The sequence below is a fragment of the Falco cherrug genome, assembly GCF_023634085.1.
Source record: "Falco cherrug isolate bFalChe1 chromosome W unlocalized genomic scaffold, bFalChe1.pri SUPER_W_unloc_1, whole genome shotgun sequence".
NCBI lineage: Eukaryota > Metazoa > Chordata > Aves > Falconiformes > Falconidae > Falco > Falco cherrug.
Window position 1 is genome coordinate 7,434,138 of NW_026599288.1, and position 22,267 is coordinate 7,456,404.

A 22,267-nucleotide genomic window follows, 5' to 3' on the forward strand; every position below is an offset into this window, starting at 1 on the left:
AATTCTCATCTAGCAAAAGATGCTGGAGGGGGATTGGTACGCAGGAAACACTGGCACGAAAGGCATATAACATTTATTAATAACAACACTGGAATATCAATTATATACATCAATAGAGTATGAAGACAACAACAATATTCATCCCAGGACTCGCTGGCCTGCGTTATAGACATCGCGTGTATCTACCTGTAACATGCACAGATGTTACAACAGGCTAAGGATCTACTTCTGTATCTCCTCCAAATTAAAAAAGCGACGAGCCACCGCATACCAGCTGTCACGAGACTCATGGTCACCATGATGGCAGCACAGGGTAAGTTTTCTGTGCTCTTCAGTAAGAAACCCACAGATTACCAGATGTGCTGCATGCATGTCCATTTTGACCACTCAGCACTTGCGGTTCAAACCTTCCCAGCGAATCCCATCCCGTGCCAGAAGGCAACGGAGCAAGTTCTTTGAGGCGAAAAGGCCCCGATTTCTCTAGACGCATGCCAATTACTGCCTAAGGGCTCACAAAATGATGTGCCATCCTTCTGCATTCCTCTGAATGTCAATATTGCCCACAGCTTCAAAGCACAAACCCACTTTCACTAGGTGCTCCTATTAATGGAAAGACACAGAAGGTATTAACAAGCCACCTTATTCCTCCTACCAGGCCTTCTCTACTTTCATTCTGTTTTAAATTCATTAATATAAGCTGTTTTCCCTGTGCTTATTTCATGCACATATCTGCATGATTTATGCCCCTTTGTAGCCCAACTCAAACTTTACTTTTTCCCTTTTTAAACCCTTAAGTCCTTTGTCTTCAGTATATTCTCTGTTGCATTTTTTAATTACTTAAAAAAATTGAACTTCTCCTTCAGAAGGATTAAATCAGTTTCCCACCAGTGTTCAAAAATTCAATTGCAGTATGACAGTCTTTCCCCACCTGTAAGAAACCCAAAGAAACAGGGACAAGGAAGAAAGATCAAACTGATGACAGAAGTGGGGAAAAAAAAATTCGTCTTATAACAATCAACAGAACAGGGGGGGAAAAAGAAAAAAAAAAAAAAGAGAGAGAGAAAAAAGTGAAAAAGTCACCCAGAATATATGACCATGTAAGCATGGGCACTCTTGCAGAAAACCTAGTCAGCAATCCAAAGCCATGGGAAATTTAAATTAGAGCTAAGGTCCACAATAGCAGAGAAATCTGTACAGATAAAAGGGCCTGCTCAGGCTGCAGGTATACTTAGTCTAGATCTCTTCAGATTTGCAAAGGAACTTTATTAGTTTTATTAATTTTTTTCTTAAATAATCAAGAGATTCGAGTGTATCCACATTACACGGCAAAGAAGATTAAGTTTTTTTCTTTAATCAAAATATCCATATGCATGTGCTGTATCTTCCACATGGTGGGTGGATTCCCACTGCTTATTACTGCTCCGGGGTGCATTCTGCTATAGTAACTCATGCACAAAACACTCCTACTACATTGAAGTAGCGTTAAGGGTCTAGCAAACGGGAGCGAGAAGAAAAAAACCCCCTCACATCACAGGCAAAGTCCCAGTGTTGAGCAGCGCACGGTTCTGAGGAAAGCAAGCTGATAAAAGGGTTTCAGCAACGCAGCCACAAACAGACAAAACACCAAACGCGGTGACATCAGCTTCTACTTTCCGGGCAGCCGGCGTGACCTGGCATCACTCCGCCGGTTTCGCCCTTGGAGGGGGATGAAGCCCCCAGCCCCGCGCCTGGCTCTGCTCAGGAGGGATGGGACGGGGAACCGTGGTGCGGTGGATGCTTGGCGGGACCGCAGCACGGCCACGGGCACGGCCTGGGCAAGGGGGACCAAAGACCACAGGTTCCCACCCCCTCTTGGAAACCCCTCTGTCCTCAGGCTTCGCAGCAGGCAACAGACAGCGCAGTCCCATGTGCATGGCTTACCAGCCCTCACAAACACAACTCCCGGCACAGGCTGCTTCCAAACAGCCGCTAATTTCACACCGAGGCATCTTTCTGCGAGCTCTTCCATCAGCTGACCCCTCCAGCTGCCCAGCGCCCACCCTCAGCATCCCAGGGGAGACGCCATGCTCCAGGGTCACAACAGCTTGGCCCCCGCGACCCCTCGGCAAGGGGCCACCGAGCCGCCTTCGACATGACGTGACGTGGATGGCCACCGACCCGCAGCGCTCCGAGCAGCCTCCCCGGCCTCAAGAAGGACCAGCAGCGAGTGGAGATGCAGCAACGTGCCTGCAGCACCCAGCCGTGCGCCGCCACGCAGAACTGCCCGGGAACAAACCCTTGCCTTTTGGTTTGGTTTTGTTGTTTGGGGTTTTTTTTTCCTGGTTTTTTTTTGTTTGTTTTTTTTGCGACATTGGAATTTGTACGTGAACCACACTTACTTAGTCTTGCTGATACCATTAGGTATTAATAAGAAAAATATTTTCATTGCAAAACTAATTTTCACCAAGAAATCTTTTTTTTTTTTTTTTACTTTTGAAAGCAAGTTTTGCTGAATTCAATCCAGCAAGTCCACAGCTCAAGCATCCAAAAAGTACATCTCCTCAAATAGTATTTCTGTAGCCTAACAAAATGAAAACTTTCTTGTAGACGTTTTTGTAGAAAATTTAAGTTGGTGCTACAAATACCAACAAGACTCTAGAACAAAAACATACTACATCGTGCAAAGGTCGTGTTCAAAACTAGCTGTCAAGGGGAAGGGTAAATTAAAGAAGAAAAGCACAGCTCACTGTACTTTTTTGTCATTTTAGAAATAAGCTTACCCCTTCTCCCCGTTTAAAAATACACCAAAGGATTTGAATAACAGCACAGAGAGGAAAAAAAAAATACAGATGTGGTCAGATCTTTGAATAGTTTCTGTAGTACCATGCAGAGTTAAGAGAAAATTAAGTCATACATCGAGAAGCCGCCATTTGAAACACCAATAGTTAACAAAGGGTATTTCCTTTTTGAGCATGGCTGACAGAGATAAAACAATGAGCTAAATTTATCAGAGACTGCTGTTTTCATTTTGACTCCTTAAGCTGTAGTTACTGCTGCTGAACAGAAAACTCCTTCCTGTATTATTTTTTAGGGAAGAGGGTCAAATGAAATGCTTTCAAATTACCTTTTTTTTTTTTTTTTTTAACCGTTTCATTCACTAAATGTTCAAATCTTTTTTTTTTTTTTCTTTTTTCTTTGAAAGATGTACTTTTATTGTTTTGGGTTTTTTTACTAAAATGAGAGACTTGATAACTCAGGCTAAAAAGCAGTGTATAGAAAGACCTCTAAACCTGGAAAACAAGATGGAAATAGATGCCAAAATGGAAAGCTGAAACAACTGCTTTGGAAATAGTAGCTTGCCCTTTGTTTTATGTTCACTGTTTCTTTTCATATAGGGCAGTTTTACAGGACAGTAAAAGTTGACATAAAATCCTGTGCCTCAAGTGAAATGATTTACACCTTGAACGCTGGCTTCCCTTCATAACTCCTGTCAACAGAGAAGATTAAAAATACTTGTATTTTACCAAATTCCAGAAGTCACTCTGTTAGGAAACACCAAAATCACTTCATCTACTCAAGATAGCTAGAAGATCATGTGACAAACAGATTTCAAAATATCCTGCAACACCCCATAAGCCTCAGCTGAGTTTTGTGCTTTCTCCTCCGAGCATCCTGCTCTTCCGTGTGTCTGAGGTCACCACCAGAGCCAAAGCTACACCACACACGGCTTCTACACAGTCGTGGAACAAAATGCTTAAATAAAAGCACAGTGTCATCCTTGCTACAGAACCTATTTACGCCCCCAGGCAGGAGCAAGCTCCGGCTGAACAGGCGCTGCACCCGTACAGAAGCCACGTCAGTCCTTGGTCTGGGGGGGACACCTCGTGCAGCAGCTGCGCCGAGCAGCACACATGGGAATTGCTCCAACGGTTGTGTGCCATGTCACTGTCTGTAAATGTCATGAAAATGTGGCGAGAGCTGCTAAGGAGGTGGCACCAGGGTGCCTGACGAGGTTTGCAGGCCGTGGAGCAATGACCGCAAAGGCACCTGGACACAACGCTCTTTACTAGAACAGACTGATACCCAGTGACTGTTACTTTTAAAAGCAACTTCTTGTGCTGGAAGTAGCATCTCTAGCGATGCTCTTGTAAAAGCCTCACTTACTGCGCTAATAAGAAAAAAAATCACGAGCAGAGAAGAAAACAACCGTTCCCTCCCTGGGAGACCAGCAGAGCACCTATGTGCTATTTTATAGAAACTTTGGATTCAAAAGCAGCCCTACCCACTGCGCACCACAAAGCTGCCAAGCGCAGAGTGCAATCACATTAGTTTCTTGCGCCCGAGGGCGATACTGGGTGGGCAAAGGATGAAACAGGCAGACGATGCATTGGGTTTTGTACCCCTTAGTGGCCTGACATCAATGCAGCACCTTCGAAAGCTGTCTTTCCAAAAGCCGTGAGGAAAAAAACCAAATTGCAGAGGTTATGATTGCAGCTATACGTGGGAGAGGAAATACAATAAAAGGAAGCATTTAATGAAGGAATGGGTGGAAGACTTCCAACTACAGCAGATTAATGCTCTTATCATGTATACTCTTACTGCAAACTGGAGGAAAGGGATGGAAGGGGAGAACCCTCCTTCAAAGACCTGGAAACGCTCCAACACTAAAAGTGAACTCACTGCCATTTACTATATGGTACAGTTTGTAACGATTCTCTTTGCACACTTACTTCTAGAGCCTAAAAATTAAAAAAAAAAATCAGAAAAATCATACCAAAGACCTAGATTTGCTGAATTACCTGGGTTTGAAACACCACAGGAAGCAGGTAGGACCCTTTATGCAAAGACCAAGCAGCAGCAGCAGTGCACGCTTCTCCAAATGCCATTGCAAGGAAACCCACCGACGACCGAGTGGAAGCAAGTAACACATCACAGGTACACGGTCACTGTCTTTCAGCTTGGCCGACCGTCTGTAATTCCAGCGCCTGCTTCGCTTCCAAGCTATGCGCAATCTCACCACAGAACAAACAACAAAGTCAGAATAAGGAGGGACAAGAGTCGCTACAGACACAGCAAGCGCTTTGCTTGATACCCCTCCCCGCGAAGCGAGAAAGCCAGTGCTCATCTATATATCCCGGCTAACGAAATGTTGCCAATCAGCTGTACAGCTGTCTTACGGAGCAACCAGCAGACGCATGACAAAAAGCTGTATTTTACAGAAATACAGGCAGAGATACGCTGCTGCTTAATGTGGTGCTAGGCAAGCAAAATAAAAAGTGAGAGGTATCTAAAGCCACTTGGAAAGAGGGTAGAAGCGGCAGGAAAAGTTTCCAGCTGTGTACTGAACAGCAGTGTTTGTGGACCAGCCGTAACGTTTGAGATGTGAACTGAAGATGGAAGGGTACAGGTGAGTCTTGGTTTTCTATCAGGAACCACAGGTCATTTCTCAGGCTCATTTCTGCCAAAGCAGCCAGCAGTGACTGAAGCTAGAAGTGGCTGTGTGGGAAGAAGACTCTCTGTGCATTGGAGGCATCAAGAAAGTGTTATTTGTTTACAGAGAACATGAAAAATAATAAGGCTGTTAGACAAGAGCAGGGCAGACAAATAACATGTAGAGGAGTTCGCAGAATAAGGAGATATGCCCAAGTCCTTCCCTCGAGGAGTTATTTCTGACTCCAGTGGAACCTCAGCACCCCTGTTTCAGGGAGGCAGACATGAAAACACACTCATCAAATGACTGACACAATCAGCTACGCTCAGAGTCACAGAATCATTCATGTTTCAGTTCCCTTTTTAATGTGAAGCAAACTGGACACTGGACGTACCATGACACTGTCACGGGAGGTCTATCCCATTTACAGACAGGCAGTTTTGGGGGAGAAAGGAAAAGGCAAGGATTCACCAGTCACTCCACTCTACATCCATCCTTACCGATACTGCAAGCCCTAAACCAGTAATGTACGTACTGTGTAGTCACCTACATACTTGATCTTGTTCTTTAGAAATGGTGAAAACAGAACCGTGCACACGGCTCAAAATAATTTCAACGAATTAACAGATAATATCTTTGCCAGAAAAAACACAGATTTTTTTTTTTTTTAAATGCATTTCTTCCTTCAGATTTAAAATTTTATGTTTCTGTTTCAGCAGGGGAGTCCTTTATAGAACTGGAGATACAACGCTGCGTAAGCTCAATAAACAAATTATGGTTACTTTACATTAGGAAGATTTATGGTTTTTGTTCCCTAAAACTATTTTGATACTGTTTTGGCTTTTCATTACATACATACACGTACATACCACAATGATTTATTTTAAGCCTCTGTCTTTGCAACCCCATCACCATTAGAAACAGACCAGCCGAACCCAATTTTTGCATGCCAGAGCTACCTGAATAACATTCACTGGAATCTGGGAGGTGGTCGAGAACCTGAGGTTTGACCAGAGCCCAGCCTTGTGGTACCCACTCCACCTCGGGCATGTGTCTACGTCAGGCCAGCACGGGGGCATGGCCCTCTGCTCTGCCCGCTACATACAGTGGAGTCAAATGTATCACCGTGAACTCATTCTCAGTTGGAAGAACTGTGCAAAGGTTGAGGCTTTCTGCAAAGTCATACATCTGTAGAAAGGCAAAAGCTGAGATGAAGAGAGAGGTGTGCGTACCAGCACCTGCTCCCAAACGGCTGCACGTGCCTCATGCATGTTGCTTATGTCCCATTCCTCCAGGCACGAGGCTGCTGTTGGCAAAACCACTACTGATGCGAGGCAAGTCACAAGAAGGGGTTTTGAGGAGGTTTTGATGTAGCTTGGAGAATAAAAATCAGAGTAGGAGCAGAACAGTTGTATTTATATGAGTTTCTTGTGTGGCTGCTTTTGACTTCCCACTCAAGCCCCTCAAAATGTGTTTACACTGACTACATTAAATTCAACAATTTTAGTTCTGACCAGTATGACAATTTTATACAGCGCAGGAAAATTCTGCTTCTGTTACCTGCCTTGAACATAGCTTGCTTATTTTCAGCATCTATGAATGTATATATGAATAAAAAACATTACCCAATTTCTTACAAAAGCATACCACAAGTTAGCAAAACTGCCTCCTGATATTTACCGCCCACGCTGATTTTTAAAAGCCTCTCTCAGTTAGCACTGGCACACTTTTGCGAGGCAAAGCACTGGCAAAGAACGGAGACATAAATTTTCATTTTCATGTATACCTAGTAAGCATAATCACTCCAATAAATTAATTACAGAATGTTCACCACAATGTGTATATGGAATTTTGAAATATGCTTGAAGTCTCAAGTACTGTTTAAACATTTTTTATCTTCTGTTTTCTTGAGTACTGTTTAGTGCTACCATCAGCAATTCTGGTACATAAATGCAAATTGATACACAGAGTAAACTAAACAACGGAAACCTAGCTCCAGGTCATTTGCCTGTCCAGCAGTTGTGAGAAAAAGAGACAATTCCCAGAAAATGCATTAATGGTGCTAGGCACAAACTGCATCACTGTTACAGCAGTCACCACATGGCACCAAACATTTGCTCCCCAAGAGGCAGAGTAATTTAAGAAAAAGACAAGCTAATTAGCTCTAGTTTCAAAGAAAAAGATAGGATACGGCTATACAAAAAGAAAGATATTAATGAAATTTAGCAGCTTCTCAGAAACTCCATTTTGAAAGATTCACGGGGAGAAAAAAAATTACATAAATTCCAAATATAATGTGGCTGTCTGGGGTTCTGGCATGGCAACTGAATGCTCTGACACTCTTCCAGCATCGCGCTGGGAAGAGGGAAAGCATTTCTTAAATCTCTGAGGCTTGGGCAAGCACGCTGGCATCTTTAATCAACAATCTGAGACTGAGTGCACGCTATGGGCTCCTTAGCCACGTACTATGCAAAACCAGACAGAACAACTCTAAGCAAAAAGTTACTGAACGTTTACAGGCAAGAAACAGGTGTTTCGCCAGAAAAGAAGGCAAAGGCCTCCTCAGCTTTCCCCTCTCAAAACAGCTTAGTAGCAGCATGCGAACAGCAGCAGTTTACAAAAACTTGATGAGTGTCAGCCTTTAGATCACTGCTGCAGAACACTTCATTGCACCAAAAAACGCCACCAATTTGCATGCGCACCTAGTAAAATTATGGTATAATTATATTAAAGGGGGGGGGGGGGGGACGACGGGGTTTAGTCTTGCAAAGGTCCTGAGCGCTGTGGCTGATGCGGCTAGCCTTGCCTTTCTTCAGGTCGCATTTTCTCTCACACTGGCAAGGGATGCTGTTTCTGGAAAAGATCTTTGTGCACTGGGAAACCGGTGGGCAAGGAAAAAGCACGGCTGGATTGCCCAGCAGAGTTTTTAGTTGCTGATGACGAGGTATGTATTACATAGTACGATTATTGCAAACACGTATCTAAAATCTGTCACATTAACCATCACATTTACTAACTTTCTACACTGTAACTTGGAAGAATATTTTGAGAAATACCCAAAATGTGAAGATGTTAGTTCTTAGCAATTGGGAATCTCTCTGAATTACTTAATGCAGAATCTATGCAAGAAGTCCCAGTAAATTTTAGATCAACAGCTCAAACTGTCAAGACTCCTGAAGGAGTGGTTAACACAACCTGCTTCAGGAAGGGGAACCAGCTCAGAAGGTCTCCCTTCCATTCCCTGCCCTCTCCTGTTACAGCTCATCCCTTTCCATCAGAGTTCCAACTTCTCTGGTCTAGCACGCGGCAAAGCCTAAACAAGCACTGGCATCTGCACTGCTGAGGGGCAACGAGGCAAGGCAGACAGGGGCAGGGGGGCCAGAAACCTCATCACATGAAAAGAGGAATGACACTGCTCCCTGGGCAATGAGCACTGTTTACTTTCCTGCCCTGTGGTACTATTCAAACTTTTTATTGTTACGCAGTTTCTACCTCTGTCTTTCTCTCTGCCTGTAGTTCTCAAAGGGCTGTTTTTTCCTACATACTTTGTTTACAAGAAGAAAACATTGTATTCCCTCTTCATTTCAACCCCCTTTCCCCTTGCAATTTCTTCTATGATCTTAGGAAAACAAAATGTACAGGCAAGTTGGAAAGCTCACACTGTGAATCACTCTGATGACACTACTGAAATGATGGTATTGAAGTGGTGTAAATAATGGCTGTTTCCTTGGTCATAGTTTTGTATGCATCATTACGCGCTCCGATTCGCTTTCTGTTCATCATTCTTTTCAAACAGGGACCACTGGAGATCATCTTGCCCCCTCCCCTGGGCTGCTCTGCAATCTCAGGAACCCCTGTTAGGCCCTGGCCGCTGTGTAACGAGTCGGGCAGTTAAGCATCCCTTGTCCGTGCATGTGTTTGTGAATTAAGTACCTCATAGTAAGTATAGTATAAGTATTACCATCCTGGATCCCTAATTAAGTCACTGTTGTGATTACAGTAAATCCTATTTGATTCACTTTGTAAGCAATAAATTAGTCATTGATTACGTGCTACTAAACCGCTATGATCAATCTTAAAACTGTGAACAAAGCTTGCCTTTCCTTTAGATATAAACCATTGACCAAGTCTGGATCTAATGGCACCTAAGCTCTGTTAAGAGTTCAGAAAGCAAGGGGGTCCACTCTGAACCTTGTGACTCAATGGGAGGATCTCCCTTACTCTGTCACATTTATAATCTGTGTGAATCACTCTAGCTTAATTTTAAATTTGATTCTTTGTGTGACTTATCTATGTAGTAACAGAGTGAATCTTGCCATCTAACCTTGTGAAGTTGCACTCCCACAAATACCTGTTAGAACTATTTTGCTAATACTTTTGATGGTGACTCTTTAAGTGACCTAAAGTCGACATCAGTGTCGTGGCCGGGTGGTTTTTGAATGTCTCCAGGGAAGGAGATGCCACAGCCTCTCTGGGCAGCCTCTTCCAGCACTCCGTCACCCTCAAAGAAAAGAAGTTTTTCCTCGTGTTCAGAAGGAACCTCCTGTGTTGCAGATTGTGCCTGTTGCCTCCGTCCTGGTCCTGTCACTGGGCACCACTGAAAAGAGCCCAGCCCCGTCCTCCTGACACTCACCCTTAAGGTATTTGCAGATACTGACAAGATCCCCTCTCAGTCTCCTCCAGGCTAAACAGGCCCAGCTCCCTCAGCCTGTCCTCACCAGAGAGATGCTCCAGCCCCCTCATCAGCTTCGTACCCCTCCACTGGAGCCTTTCCAGTAGCTCCCTGTCCCTCTTGAACTGGGCAGCCTAGCACAGACACAGCACTCCAGAGGTGGCCTCACCAGGGCGGAGCAGAGGGGGAGGGTCACCTCCCTCCACCTGCTGGCCCCGCTCCTCCTCATGGACCCCAGGATCCCCCTGGCCACCTTGGCCACAAAGTCACACGACTGGCCCATGGGCATCTTGCTGCCCACCAGCACTCCCAGGTCCCAGTCCGCAGAGCTGCCCCCCAGCAGGTCAGCCCCAGCCCATACTGGTGTGGGGGGCTGTTCCTCCCCAGGTGCGGGACCCTACACTGGCCTTTGCTGAACTTCATTAGGTTGCCCTCCACCCAGCTCTCCAGCCTGCCCAGGTCTCACTGAATGGCAATGCAGCCATCTGATGTATCAAGCCGCTCCTCCCAGTTTTGTATCATCACCAAACTTTCTGGGGGTGCGCTTTGTCCCTTCAGCCAGGTCACTGATGAATAAATTGAACAGGACCGGACCCAGTACCAGCCGCTAGCTACAGGCCTCCAGCCAGACTCTGCAAAACTAGACAAACTAGACAATGTGAAACACTGACATCAGTATCATTGCAGACAAATCATCCCACACACAGAAGAATAAACAAGTGATTAAAAAAAAAAGTACTAACCTTCACTGACAGAAGTTGGACAGCCTTCAAGGTTCAACATTATATCTTTATCTCTGTCATCTGCACCGGCTCCCAAAAGCATCCAACTCTGGACATCACCACTTTCAGATACCAAGCTCTCCTCCTCCGAGCTGTCATCTATTACCAACACATCTTGGATGTCATGAACTCCAGCACAACTAACTGGGCTAAGCTTCCCACTAATGCTTTTCCATGGCCTTGAAATGTTTGTGCCTGATCCGGCAGGATCCAGGGTATTACATCTAGCAGCTTTGGCCTCATTTGGTGTGGAAGATCCTGGATGGGTATGCGTTTTACCTTGAGCTAAAGAGCTTGTTGAGTGCTTCGCTTTCATTTTGTAAATACTATCTTCTTCTGGTGTATCAGACAAGACGATGAGCTCAGGGTCATCTGAAAGCTGAGCACCACGATCAACTAATTCAGCGATTTTCTTGTCTTCATACTGCTTCTCAGCTAGAGCTGAACTGTGACCCATGGCTCCTGAAACGTCAGCTTCCTCATCCACTTCCAGCGTGCTGGATTCTCCAAGATTCTGGGAATAGTGGATCTGGCTGTACAGATGAAATTCCACCTCACTATCAACGCTCTGCTCACTGGATGACTCCTCGTTATAAAGTTCATCTTCATACGCTTCAGTATCCTCGGCGTCTTCATATCCGCCAAACATTCTGGAAAGTGAATAGTCTGTATCTATAAAAAAGCCAAAAGGTTTTATCAGAATGGTCATGAATGTATGCCCAAAACAACCTTTCAAATGACACCTCTGGTCTTTCTGAAATTGCTAAGGTTAGTCGCAGAGCTCTGCGTACAGAACATAAAACTGAGCAGACTTAGCAGCTACAACAATCCATGCTCAAATCCGTAACAGCAAACGCTCCTCAAGGGTCCACCTGCTTTACTTTTAACTACCACTTAACCTCAGCTAGTTTGGCCTCGGAAAGTTGCACTTCATGTGCTCTCAGCTTCCTCAGCTCCTTCCTATCCTGGGTTCAAAATGAGGGTACCTGCATGAATTGGGAGCCAGAGAAGTGTCTGAAGCACAGTCTGGATCATTCCGCCAACTAGTATTAATTCTGAGTACTTTGCAACTTGTTTTACTAAGTAACATGTAGATACCTGAAAGAGCAGGGAAGGAACACTTCGCAATATTTGACAGAAATAACTTGGAGCCCATCTGCACCTGGGCTGCAGAGTCACCTGAACTGGCACTCCAGAATTTAACCCTCTGACGAGAAGTGCTAGGGCAATGGTACCAAAGCACCCACGGACGCTCAGCACAAGCTCAGGTCTGAAGGTAGCATAAAAACCCCAACCAGAACAGTAGAGGTAGTATACAAATCTGCATCCTCCATACAAGCTAGCAGGTCACATGGTCCCATCAGGACTTAACCAACTGAGTTACAAAGCCATGAAAATGCAACTACAATGTTCTGAGACCTGAGGAAGATAGACCTCTGAACAGTGTCTGCCCAGCTCAACGTTAGCTGTGACATCTCGGTGCTGCTACCAGTTAAGCAATAATTACCTACAATCTTTAACGGCCTTTTTGGTGGATCTAGGACTAAAGCCTCAACCTCCCCCTTCTCATGTACTCAGCCATACTGCTTTTTAAACAAGGATGCTACAAGAGTCGGCTGACGGGACAAAGTGCACCCTGAGCAGCTTGCAGCTGATTCAAAATGGGGAGGAGTGGTTGATACACCAGACGGTCAGGCTGCCATTCAGAGGCACCTCAACAGGCTGGAGAAGTGGTCAGAGAGGATCCTCATGAAGGACAAGAAAGGTAAATGCCAAGTCCTGCACTTGGGGAGGAGACAGGCTGAGGGCCTCCTGCCTGGAAAGCAGGTTTGCAAAAAGAGACCTGGGGATGGGCCAAGTTGACCATATGCCAATAAGCTTCTGGGACAAAAAGCATCCTGGGTTCCTGAAGAACAGCAGCAGCAGGGTGAGGGAGATTATCCTTCTGCTCCAGTCAGCACTCATGGGACTACATCTGGAGTGCTGCGTACAGCTCTGGGCTCTCCAGTACTAGAAAAAATGGACATACTGGGGTGAGTGCAATGAAGGACCTCTGAAACGAGAGCATCTGTCATATGAGGCCAGGCCAAGACAGCTGGGACTGTTTATCCTTGAAAAGAGAAGGCTCAGGGGGATCTTACCAATGCACCTAAATACCTGATGTGGGGGGAGTAAATAGGACAGAGCCAGGCTCTTCTGAGTAGCAGCCAGCAACATGACGACAGGCAAGAGACACAAAAATCAAAATACAGGAAAGTTCACTTAAACATAAGAAAAAAACCTTTTTTTTTTTTTTTTTCATTTTGCGGAGCCTCCATCCCTGAAGATGTTCAAAACCCAGGTGGACGTGGCCCTGAGCAAACTGCTCTAGGTCACCCTGCTTTGAGTCAAGGGGACTGGAGGTGGCAATTGCCAGAGGTTCCTTCCAGCCTCAGCTATCCTGCGATCCCAACCCAAGAGTGAGTCTCTACAGCTCACCACCTACTCCCTAGCCTACAGCAAATCCAGAGACCTTCTGAAGTTACTTTGCCTAATTCACAGGATACTTTAAGTCTTTTACACTACCACATCATGCCTGGAGGAGAGGCAAAGGAATACTTTCTCTGAACAGCCTACCTTTATTTCTGTGTTACAGTTACTCCCAGGGAAGCCAACAAACTTTTTTAGATATGAATACTGTCAGATGGGGTTCAGTTTTTCAGTCATGGAAGTAAGCTGCATGGTATTGTTGAAATTCACATACCAATACTCAAGTAAAAACTTTTCGATTCAGGAGTTTGGTACAGAAGTAATTTGCATGACGATGGTATTTGAAGAACTCTTACTATCACAGCTTTCTGTGCTCACCCTGCACAGGCTTCTTCCCTGATTATGATACATTTGATCTCATTAGTATTCCTGTTACACCAGAAGTCAAACTAAAGAGGAAAACACTTATCCCACAAAAATAAACAAAGCAAAACCACATAAACCATGACCAAACAAGCAGGAAAATACAATTCATACACTGTAACCTTTTCTTTTGGGGCTTCCAGCAGATCAGCATATGTCATTCAAAGAAATCATCCTGGTCATCACCAGCTGAGATCACATCCAAAGACCACCAGAACCCTACTCATCCACGCGTGTGCTCAGCTCTGCCACCTTCTAAATACACTCACGTGGGTTTCTAACCTGCAAATACAGTCCTAAAACTTAATGAGGGGAGGCTCTAGAATCTCTTTTAAAAGCTCTCCTAACCACACAGCAACTACAATCGCCTCGAAACTTTTACACCTGTCAACGCAGAACTCTGCTTAGTGGCATAATGTGTGCAGCAATAACCTGAAGATAAAGAGGGTATCTCTGTATCTGCTAGGCTCTGCCCATCTCATCCACGTTCTTAGGTAACTATAATAACTATTATGCCAAATAAAATAGGAAAGAATGAGGTCAGAATTTGGCGGTAATAAACTAAATGACTCTATGTTATACCAGTATTTAGGTTTGGATGCCATAGATAGGAGGAAAGTAAAATGCTGGTCACCTGTGCGGTTGTAGGTAGTAAAAAACTAAGACAGAAAAGCATCTGACAGACCCCATGAAGCACCCATACTTCAAACATCTCTCTCAACTTTATGTGGAGTCACCCTTTCAAACAGGTCTGCTCCCACCCACAGGGCAAGAACAAAAGCAGACCTGGCTCCAATCAAGCACATTTACAATATTAATCTGTGGTTGCTATACATGAGAAAAGAGACTGTCACCAATGCAGGAAATTAAAGAATTCCCCTGAAGCATGCCATAATTTTAGTGATACTCGACAAGCCAACTCAAGCACTCTTTCCTTCCCACTCTGTCACCGGCTGGATGAAGTTACAGAAAGTAAGTATGTGACCATTGCTGAAAACATGCAGCTAAACAAGCCCGTTGAGATCACAAGTGTCGAAGAGTGCCCAAGGAGCTGACTCACAGACGCTGCATAACTAAGACGAGTAAGAAGAGGCAGCATGGCACTACACTTACTGTAATTTATCCTCCCCAGAAGCTCAGGTCAAACAGCAGCTCCTTGTCCTCCTCCTCTCAGGTCCACGCACAACTGGAATGACAAAGGGCTCTTCCTCTTGCTCAGCATGTATGGCAGGCCACTGGGGAAAAAACAAACATCAGCATCACCGCATAGTCTGAAGATACCTAGTTCCACTGTTCGCCATCCTCAAACTCAGGCAACAGCTATGCCCACCTCTTCATCACAGAATGAGAAAAACCTCTTTCAGGTGTTTGGCATCAAAGCAGACAAAACCACCGCAGCCAGGAAAGGGAACTGGAGCTCAACAGACAAAAAGTTGCTGTTTTTTCAGATTGTCTCTTACTGTATTCATACTGATACTCAAACAGAGAAAGATATATCTGACTGCCAGTCTTCAGCAATTTTGATTTCTTCTCACCAGTGAAAGGTTTAGCTTAGGGGCAATCATCTTTTTTGCTACCAGCCAGACTGTGATAAAGACATCCCTCATGTCGGAGTGTGAAAACCACATTAAAAATAATAGTAATGCACAGACTAGCTGGTTTGGTAGGTAATACAGGCTGCAGAGAGCGTAACACACTGATGCATCATAGTTTGGAACGGGGCTGCCGTACTTTTAAAAAAACGCCCCAAAACCCTCAAACCCTAGGCCACAAAAGCACCCCGTCCCTTCATCAACGCAACCCCATTCCTATGTGAACCCAGACCACAACTTTCCTCAAAAGTACCCGACTGCCTCTGTGGTAGGCTCTAAGGGAGGAGAGTTCAGGTAAATGGCTGCTGATGTTAAAATCAAAACATCACAAGCTATCTGAATTTCCTTTCACCGTTTTTGAACAAAACTCCAGACAGATACAGTTAGAAAAGGCAGGAGATCATCTCCCCAGGTCATTTACAAAGACTGCTTGCCAGTACTTTTCATCTAGTCCATTAAGAAAACCAACAGCCCACCCCTTGATAAAGTAACAAGTTGGCAGCAGCAGAGCAGTAACGAGGGAGGTGCCGACAGCAACCTGCAGCCAGGGACAACACGCACAAACAAGTTAATCTTGAGCACCCACAGCAATTTTCAAGTTGGTGTGGACAGCTATCCCCCTCAGCCAAAATTTGAAAGCAGTTTGGGACACTCAAATGTAACATACGTGCAGAAGGGTCTCTGCATCAGTGGCAGCAAGATGCCGAGGCCATTCCTCCTTCATGCACCTCATTTCTCCCAATCAACTCCTCCTTTCCTCTGCTTAGCTTCGTTACTTCTGCTGCTCTTGCTTTTAAAATTCCTCCTTCAGAGCTTACACAATAACCTTCTCCTCTCTTCCTCTTGCCATTTGAAATATGCATTCTGCTTAACTTCAAATATTGAGATTTTTTTAAAAGAAAAAACCCTCAAACAAAAAAGGAATTGCAAAAAAGATTATTTGTCCTTTGCAAATAAGACTTTTCGGACAAGTCTACTATTCCTACCACAAATCACCAGTGCATTCCAAGTATTTCCTTATTTTTCTTGCTCTCTGCTTATCTTTGCAGTACTGTCAGATCTAACACTTTGTGACAAAGGCCGAGTTGAAAATAGAGCAACAAATGTGTTCTTTGCTGTCTTAGGAGGTAAAAACACAACATAACCCTATCATCAGCCTCTGTTACAGATAGGAACAACAATAAAATGGGAAAGAAAGTTCTTGTGAGGAAATAAGCAACAACTTCCTAAAACCACAAGTATCTACCAGAGCAGAGGTTCAGACATGGGAATGGCAGGAGACATCAACAAACTCAACAGTTGTGTGCAGCCTAGACCTTTTCTCGGTTTTCTATTTAGTCGTATTTGTGATACATAAACTGCCTAGGCCTTTTGACTGTTAGGATACTGCACAGGCACAACCGCAAAACTGATGAAGAACTTGTCTGTTCCAATTCAGTTAAATGAAACCTTTCATTTCAGCTGCTGGTAACTACTTTTGTACCCTTCACCAAAAGCAGCGTACCCCTCTTAGGTGAGAGAAGTCAAAATTATTGTGATGAAGCACGGCCCCAGAATGTCACATCTTTGTTCTTCTTGCCACCCTACAAAGGTATGCAGATGTCAAACCTGAACATACTTCTTTAATAAAAAGCACAACAATATATGTTTATTATCAGAGGTCAATGCCAGGAGACAGGCGGGGGTTTTCTTCACCCGTTTTGTGTTTCTGTACCAAACGTTATACAGATCTGATTTTGGCTTACAGCGATAACCACGCTGCACGTGAAGCATGTGAGAGAGAAATTCTCTTCATTTGCCACCCAAGGTGAGGTGTGCAGTCATTAGACACCTCGAGTTGTTCCCTGCGCTGATGTGCTCAATCTAGAGGAGAAATGCGCTCACAGTGAAACATGTTAACATGTCATGAGGCAGATTCCAGGGCAGCCACCCCCTCAGTTTTCACGCAGCAAACCCCGACAAGTATGTACAGTAGCCACTGTCTCAGTTTCAAGTAGCCAGGAAAAGGGTTGACATTGCCATAAACCTCATCTAGCAGTGACATTTGCTATTAATTACTGTCGACTAAACTTTGCCGCTCGTTTCTTCACAAGGATAACTTGTGCTGCTCGATGCTGAGATGTAAAACGCGTGTTTATGTCGATTTGCTGTGCGCTCGAGAAAATGTGTCTTTTTTTCTGTAGTTTCTTTAAATACAGCGCAAGTGAGTGTAAAGGAGAGAAGAAAAAGCTTTGGAGAAAAGGTGAATGTTTTTCTAGTGACAAGCTATACCTTCAGGAGATCACAGGAATAGATCTTCCACACCCAAACCCTGGAAAATAACAAAACATTCGAAGTTTACTTCAAGCCTTTTGGAAGATTTTTTTTTTTTTTTTTACTTTTCCCCCTTTAACAACAGTTTTCAGGATTGTGTTTAACAGTAACTGCACGCACATCCTCAAAATAATACATTTGCTTTTCCTTCCACTGGGACCAGGTCTGGTCTGGTGACCTGAAGGGAGCTGTGCCCGCGTGCAAGAAACACAACCCTGAGCTTCTTGGAGCAGCAAGAGGGAGAGGCCAAGGGCTGGGCCGGGCGCGCTGCCGGCAGCCGTGTACCGCCCGCGGCCCGGCGCCGGCGGGACCTTCGCCGCCCCGAGCTACCGCAGGCCGGCCCCGCCAGCGGCCCCCGCACGGCCCCCGGCCCGACGGCGGCTGGGGCTGCGGAAGGAGCGCGACACGCCGCCGCCAGAGACACACACGGACACCCAGCAGCGACTCGCAGAGTTTAATGGCAAGGAGGGGTTGCGGCGCTGGACACCGGCACAGCGGCCAGAGCCCGGCCCGCGCCCGGGGGCCGCACCGGCGGAGGCAGGCCGCAGGGACACGGGGACTGGCACCCCGCCGGCTGCGGCGCCGGAGCACGGCGGCCTTCACGGGGCGGCGGGGGGCAGGCCCGCGGGCAGCAGCGCCCCGGGGCGGTAGGGCCGGGGCCGGCCCGGCGGGGCGGGGCGGGGGAGCCGGCGGGCGGCTCTGCCGGTGGCGGAGCGCGGGCCGGGCCGGGGGCAGCGCGGGGAGCCGGGAGGGCGCGGGGGAGGGGGCGGGGACGGGGTCCGGGCGGCGCCGGCGCCGCTCGCGTACTCACTGCCGGCCGTACCGGGACACGCCGAGCAGGAAGTGGCGGCGGGCGCGCCCCGCCTCCCCGGCCACGTGCTTCCGGGACCGCCCCCCGGCCGCCGCTCCGCCCCCACCGGCCGCGGGCGGGGCCGCACCGGGCCGGAGCGGGGCGGCCGGGGCGGCTGCGGCGGCCGCTGGAGGGGGCGGCCCGGTCCTGGCCCCGGCCCCGGCCCCGGCCCCGGCCCCGGCCCCGGCCCCGGCCCCGGCCCCCGGCCCCCGGCCCCCGGCCCCCGGCCCCGCCTCCGCCAGCGGCAGGGCGCGGCACCCGCCCGGGCTTCTCACCGGGAGGCAGGGCCCTGCTGGGCGAGGCCGCTGCCTCGGGGCCGGGCCCGGGGGCAGGGAGGTGCGGGGGCCTGCGGTGCTGGGCGGGTGGCAGCACGGCGTTGAGGAGAAACTACCGTGAACTGGGCGTTTGGAAAGGCTTGCCGTTGCGGCCCACCTGCCTTTGAGCTTAGGCCTCTTCCAGGCCTGCGAGAAGCCCCGGTGAGGGACGGGAGGGAGCAGGGGTCGGGGAGGGGTGTCGCGGGAGAAAGGCAAGGGGGGAGCACGCAGATGCTGGGGAGCAAACCCCCGGTCAGGCTGGCTTCCCCACAGCTGCACACCGGTGCCGGTGCCCGCTTGCTTTGCCACTTGAATTTCTGCTTCCCGAACAGGACGGTGTGGGGCTGCAGCTCCGTGGTCAGCGGGAATGAATCCCATCAACGCCCTCCGTGTGCCTGCGCCGTGCTGGATGCACCGTAAAGAGTTGGTGAGGATGATTGCGGTATCTCTGGGGAAGAAGATGCGGTATCTTTGCAGACCGGTCAAGGAAAGGGATTGCACATGAGTTGGGCTGCCTCGGGGAAAGCAGAGCTGGCTGAGGAAGAAGCAGTCATTTGGGTGCAAAGAGCCTGAGTAACTCCGAGGCCGATTGCCCTCAGGGGAACGGACTTGGACATCAGGGAATGGACTGGGACATAACGGTGAACCATCACAGGAGTCTGCTGAGGATTGCTGAGGACGGGACTGAGACTGGGAATAACCAGCTTGTGGGGTTTGATGGATGTCCTGGAAAATGTGAGCCTCTTGTCTGACCCACCTGCCAGATTGAAGCGATTTAACCAGATCTTTCAATCTCAAGCAGTGGCTGCTTTGGAGAAGGCGGAGGATTTGGCATGTCATGTTTCAGGGCAGTTCGGAGGAGAAGGGACACTCTGGGTCAGAGCTTTGGCCACGCTGCTGAACCCCCGTGGTGGTTAACCTGAGCTGGCCCACGCTGCCTGGCCCTCAGGCTGGGAGGTGCTGGGCACATCCCTTGGCTGCAGGATGAGCTTCCCCAGCTGGTGATGGCAGCAGGGCAGCTCCCACTTGGTCCCAGCAATTATACCACCTGCCTTGGCCTTGCCTTTATCCATGAGTGCAGCAAGGAGTTCTCATGCAAAACTGCTTTCTGGCTGAGAGTACAGGTGACGAATAGGGCTGGGTCTTTTCGGAGAAAATCCTGTAACAGCCCAAACGACCAAAGTGGGGTACCCCTTCCACAGATGGGACCTGCGGGGCATGCTGCATGATGGTTGGAAGCCTGTCGGGTGCCGCACAGCTTGTGGGTCCCAGCATTTAAAGGGACCCAAGATTATCTGTGTTATCCTCTGTTTACGGTGCTAGCTCTAATAATTAGCATATTTGGTGATACTTTATGGAGTCTTAGTGCCTTTCTTACTGGGATCGTAGTGAGCCGGCACCTCCCAGTGCAAAATAGCTGCCTCTTCCCTGACTTGCTAATACAGGAGGTTTTCTCATTACACTGATCTGGCAAAGACAGCGAGTAATAATGTTTCTTGATTTTGCTGTCTTTGATTTTAGAATGAACTTCTTCCACCCTGGAGGGACAGAACAGACATGCAGATTTTCAAGAGCATGCAGTTCTCCACAGAATTTGTTCAGGATTTGCCTGACACTGGAATGTTCAGTTAAACCCCACTTGATATTTGTCATCTGTTAATGGCTTTGGATATAATTTTTTCATAGAAAGAAACATTCTGTAAGCTGAATTTCTGCACCAGACTGCTTTACCTGCTCCTCTGATGGCAGCAGTTAAAAGATTTTCCTATGCAGCTTACTAAAGATGAATAAAAATTAATGCAAAAAAAAAAGCATTTAAAGGAGCTAAAGTCAACATCTGTGGTAAATATTCCCCGTGTGTAAAAGCATGTTTCAGAAACAAAATCCAAATGATTGGTAGAAATTGTCAGTGATGCCATGGTACTCCCCTGGAGCATGCTAGAAAGTTTTAACATGCTTTTTGCTTGTTGTGTTTTGATTTCTTGTTCAAATACTCAAAACGGATAGGAGGCGCAAGCCGTTTTCACTTGAACAACAGGTCATTCTTCAATGCGTCATGGGCTTTCAAGTAACTTTTTCCTTTTTTCTCTTGAAAGCAAACCTCTATAGAAGAGTACAGATTTGGTTTTCACATGTTCTGTCATGGTGATGAGTAATTCTCTCCTTCCAGCTTTTGGTTGAATTACTTCCATGGAAATCTCAGTGGTTGTAGCAAGAACTGCTCTTCTTTATGCCCTTGAGGCAATGCTGGAGGGGGTTGTTTTTTGTCTGGTGGCCCAGCAGCAGTAATGTACCATTGCTAGCAGCGCGCTGCTGGCCCTGGCCTGGTTTGTGCTGTCAGACTGTGCTGTGCGGAGGCAGAGCTTGCTAGCAGGCTTCTCTTCTGTGATGACAGCAGAGGCCCTTGAAGGTATGGGCACGGGTTGGAAGCAGAGACCCCAGAGACCAGCAGGGACAACTAATCAGTTACCAGTCATTGGAAAAGCACAACTGCGAGAGCTGGGAGAAGCCTGCTCTGGTTTTGGGGAAGAGGCAACAGCCAAGCAGAGGAATAAGCAGGTCAAGCAGCCACGTGGCCCATCGAAGCAGCCCCTCTGCCTGCCAGCACCCTGCAGCAGCTATCACCTCCAGCCTGTGCGTGGGCAGGGTCCCATACTGGTGGGAGAGGGAAGACACTCCAGGCTTGCCTCCAGGAAGAGCCTGCACACTTCTGCCTCTGTGACCCTGGCAGCACCAGCCACCAGCGTGGCCCCGCTGGCTCCTGTGCTCCCAGTGAATGGAGGGCAAGCCCGGGGAGTACTGGCTGCCTTGAACACGTAGTGGTTCAGCACCATCTGTGGGCATGAAATGTGGTGTTAATGAGTGTGTGCTGCTAATGAACCTCAGCCTTGTTCTGAAGTTCAAACTGGCCTGATTTATTGTTCTCCCGAATGTCCTCATTACAGCAACCTCCAGTTCCCTCGTACACATACCCACACAGGCATTCAGTGGCAGCACTGCTCTTCTCGCTTGTGCAAAGGCTATCTGCCTGCACAGCAGCGGATGGCTGCTCCTTCCTGGCCCTTGGCAGAGACCCCAGCACAGTCCAACAGTGCAGCAGAACCCCTTTCTCCACTGGGTGTCAAGGGGTTCCCCCCACGGGGGCCTGCCGAGGCCAGCAGCCCAGCCTGCCCTGTGCCGCATACCTGGGACCAGCCAGGAGTGAGAGTGAGCGTGTTTGCCCGTGGGCACATGAGGAGACACACACACGCGGAGCACGTAGACGTAGACATGTGCACGCAGCCTGCCATAATGGGCTATCAACAGGGACAGGAACCACAGCCTTGTCTGGTTCCCCTCTCTGGCTGCTCAAGACGCAGGTCTGTTGGTGAAAAACATGCACATAGATGTATGCATACGTATGCAGGCACATGGGTGATGTATGTACACGTGGGTCATGCTA

General features: G+C 47.5%; 1 protein-coding gene and 1 long non-coding RNA gene across 5 annotated transcripts in view; one reads left to right on the top strand and one right to left on the bottom strand.

Annotated features, from left to right (window-relative positions):
• Positions 1-18,527, bottom strand: part of ZCCHC7 (zinc finger CCHC-type containing 7) — a 124,648-nt gene extending 106,121 nt beyond the window's left edge. The window contains exons 1-4 of one of the 4 annotated variants that reach the window (XM_055700260.1): positions 18,473-18,527; positions 17,620-17,659; positions 14,870-14,991; positions 10,826-11,536 (exon numbers count right to left, since the gene is read on the bottom strand). In XM_055700260.1, the coding sequence (XP_055556235.1) occupies positions 10,826-11,513 (688 nt within the window). In that variant the 5' untranslated portion in view covers positions 11,514-11,536; positions 14,870-14,991; positions 17,620-17,659; positions 18,473-18,527. Of the gene's footprint in view, positions 1-10,825; positions 11,537-14,869; positions 14,992-17,619; positions 17,660-18,468 lie in introns of all 4 variants that reach the window. The other 3 variants (XM_055700257.1, XM_055700258.1, XM_055700259.1) reach the window with 3 other exon arrangements.
• A 22-nt stretch (positions 18,528-18,549) lies between these two features.
• On the top strand, positions 18,550-20,648 carry LOC114017345 (uncharacterized). Its single transcript, XR_003562340.2, has 2 exons — positions 18,550-18,987; positions 19,158-20,648. It is a non-coding gene; the product is annotated as an uncharacterized LOC114017345 (long non-coding RNA).
• The last annotated feature ends 1,619 nt before the right edge of the window (positions 20,649-22,267 follow it).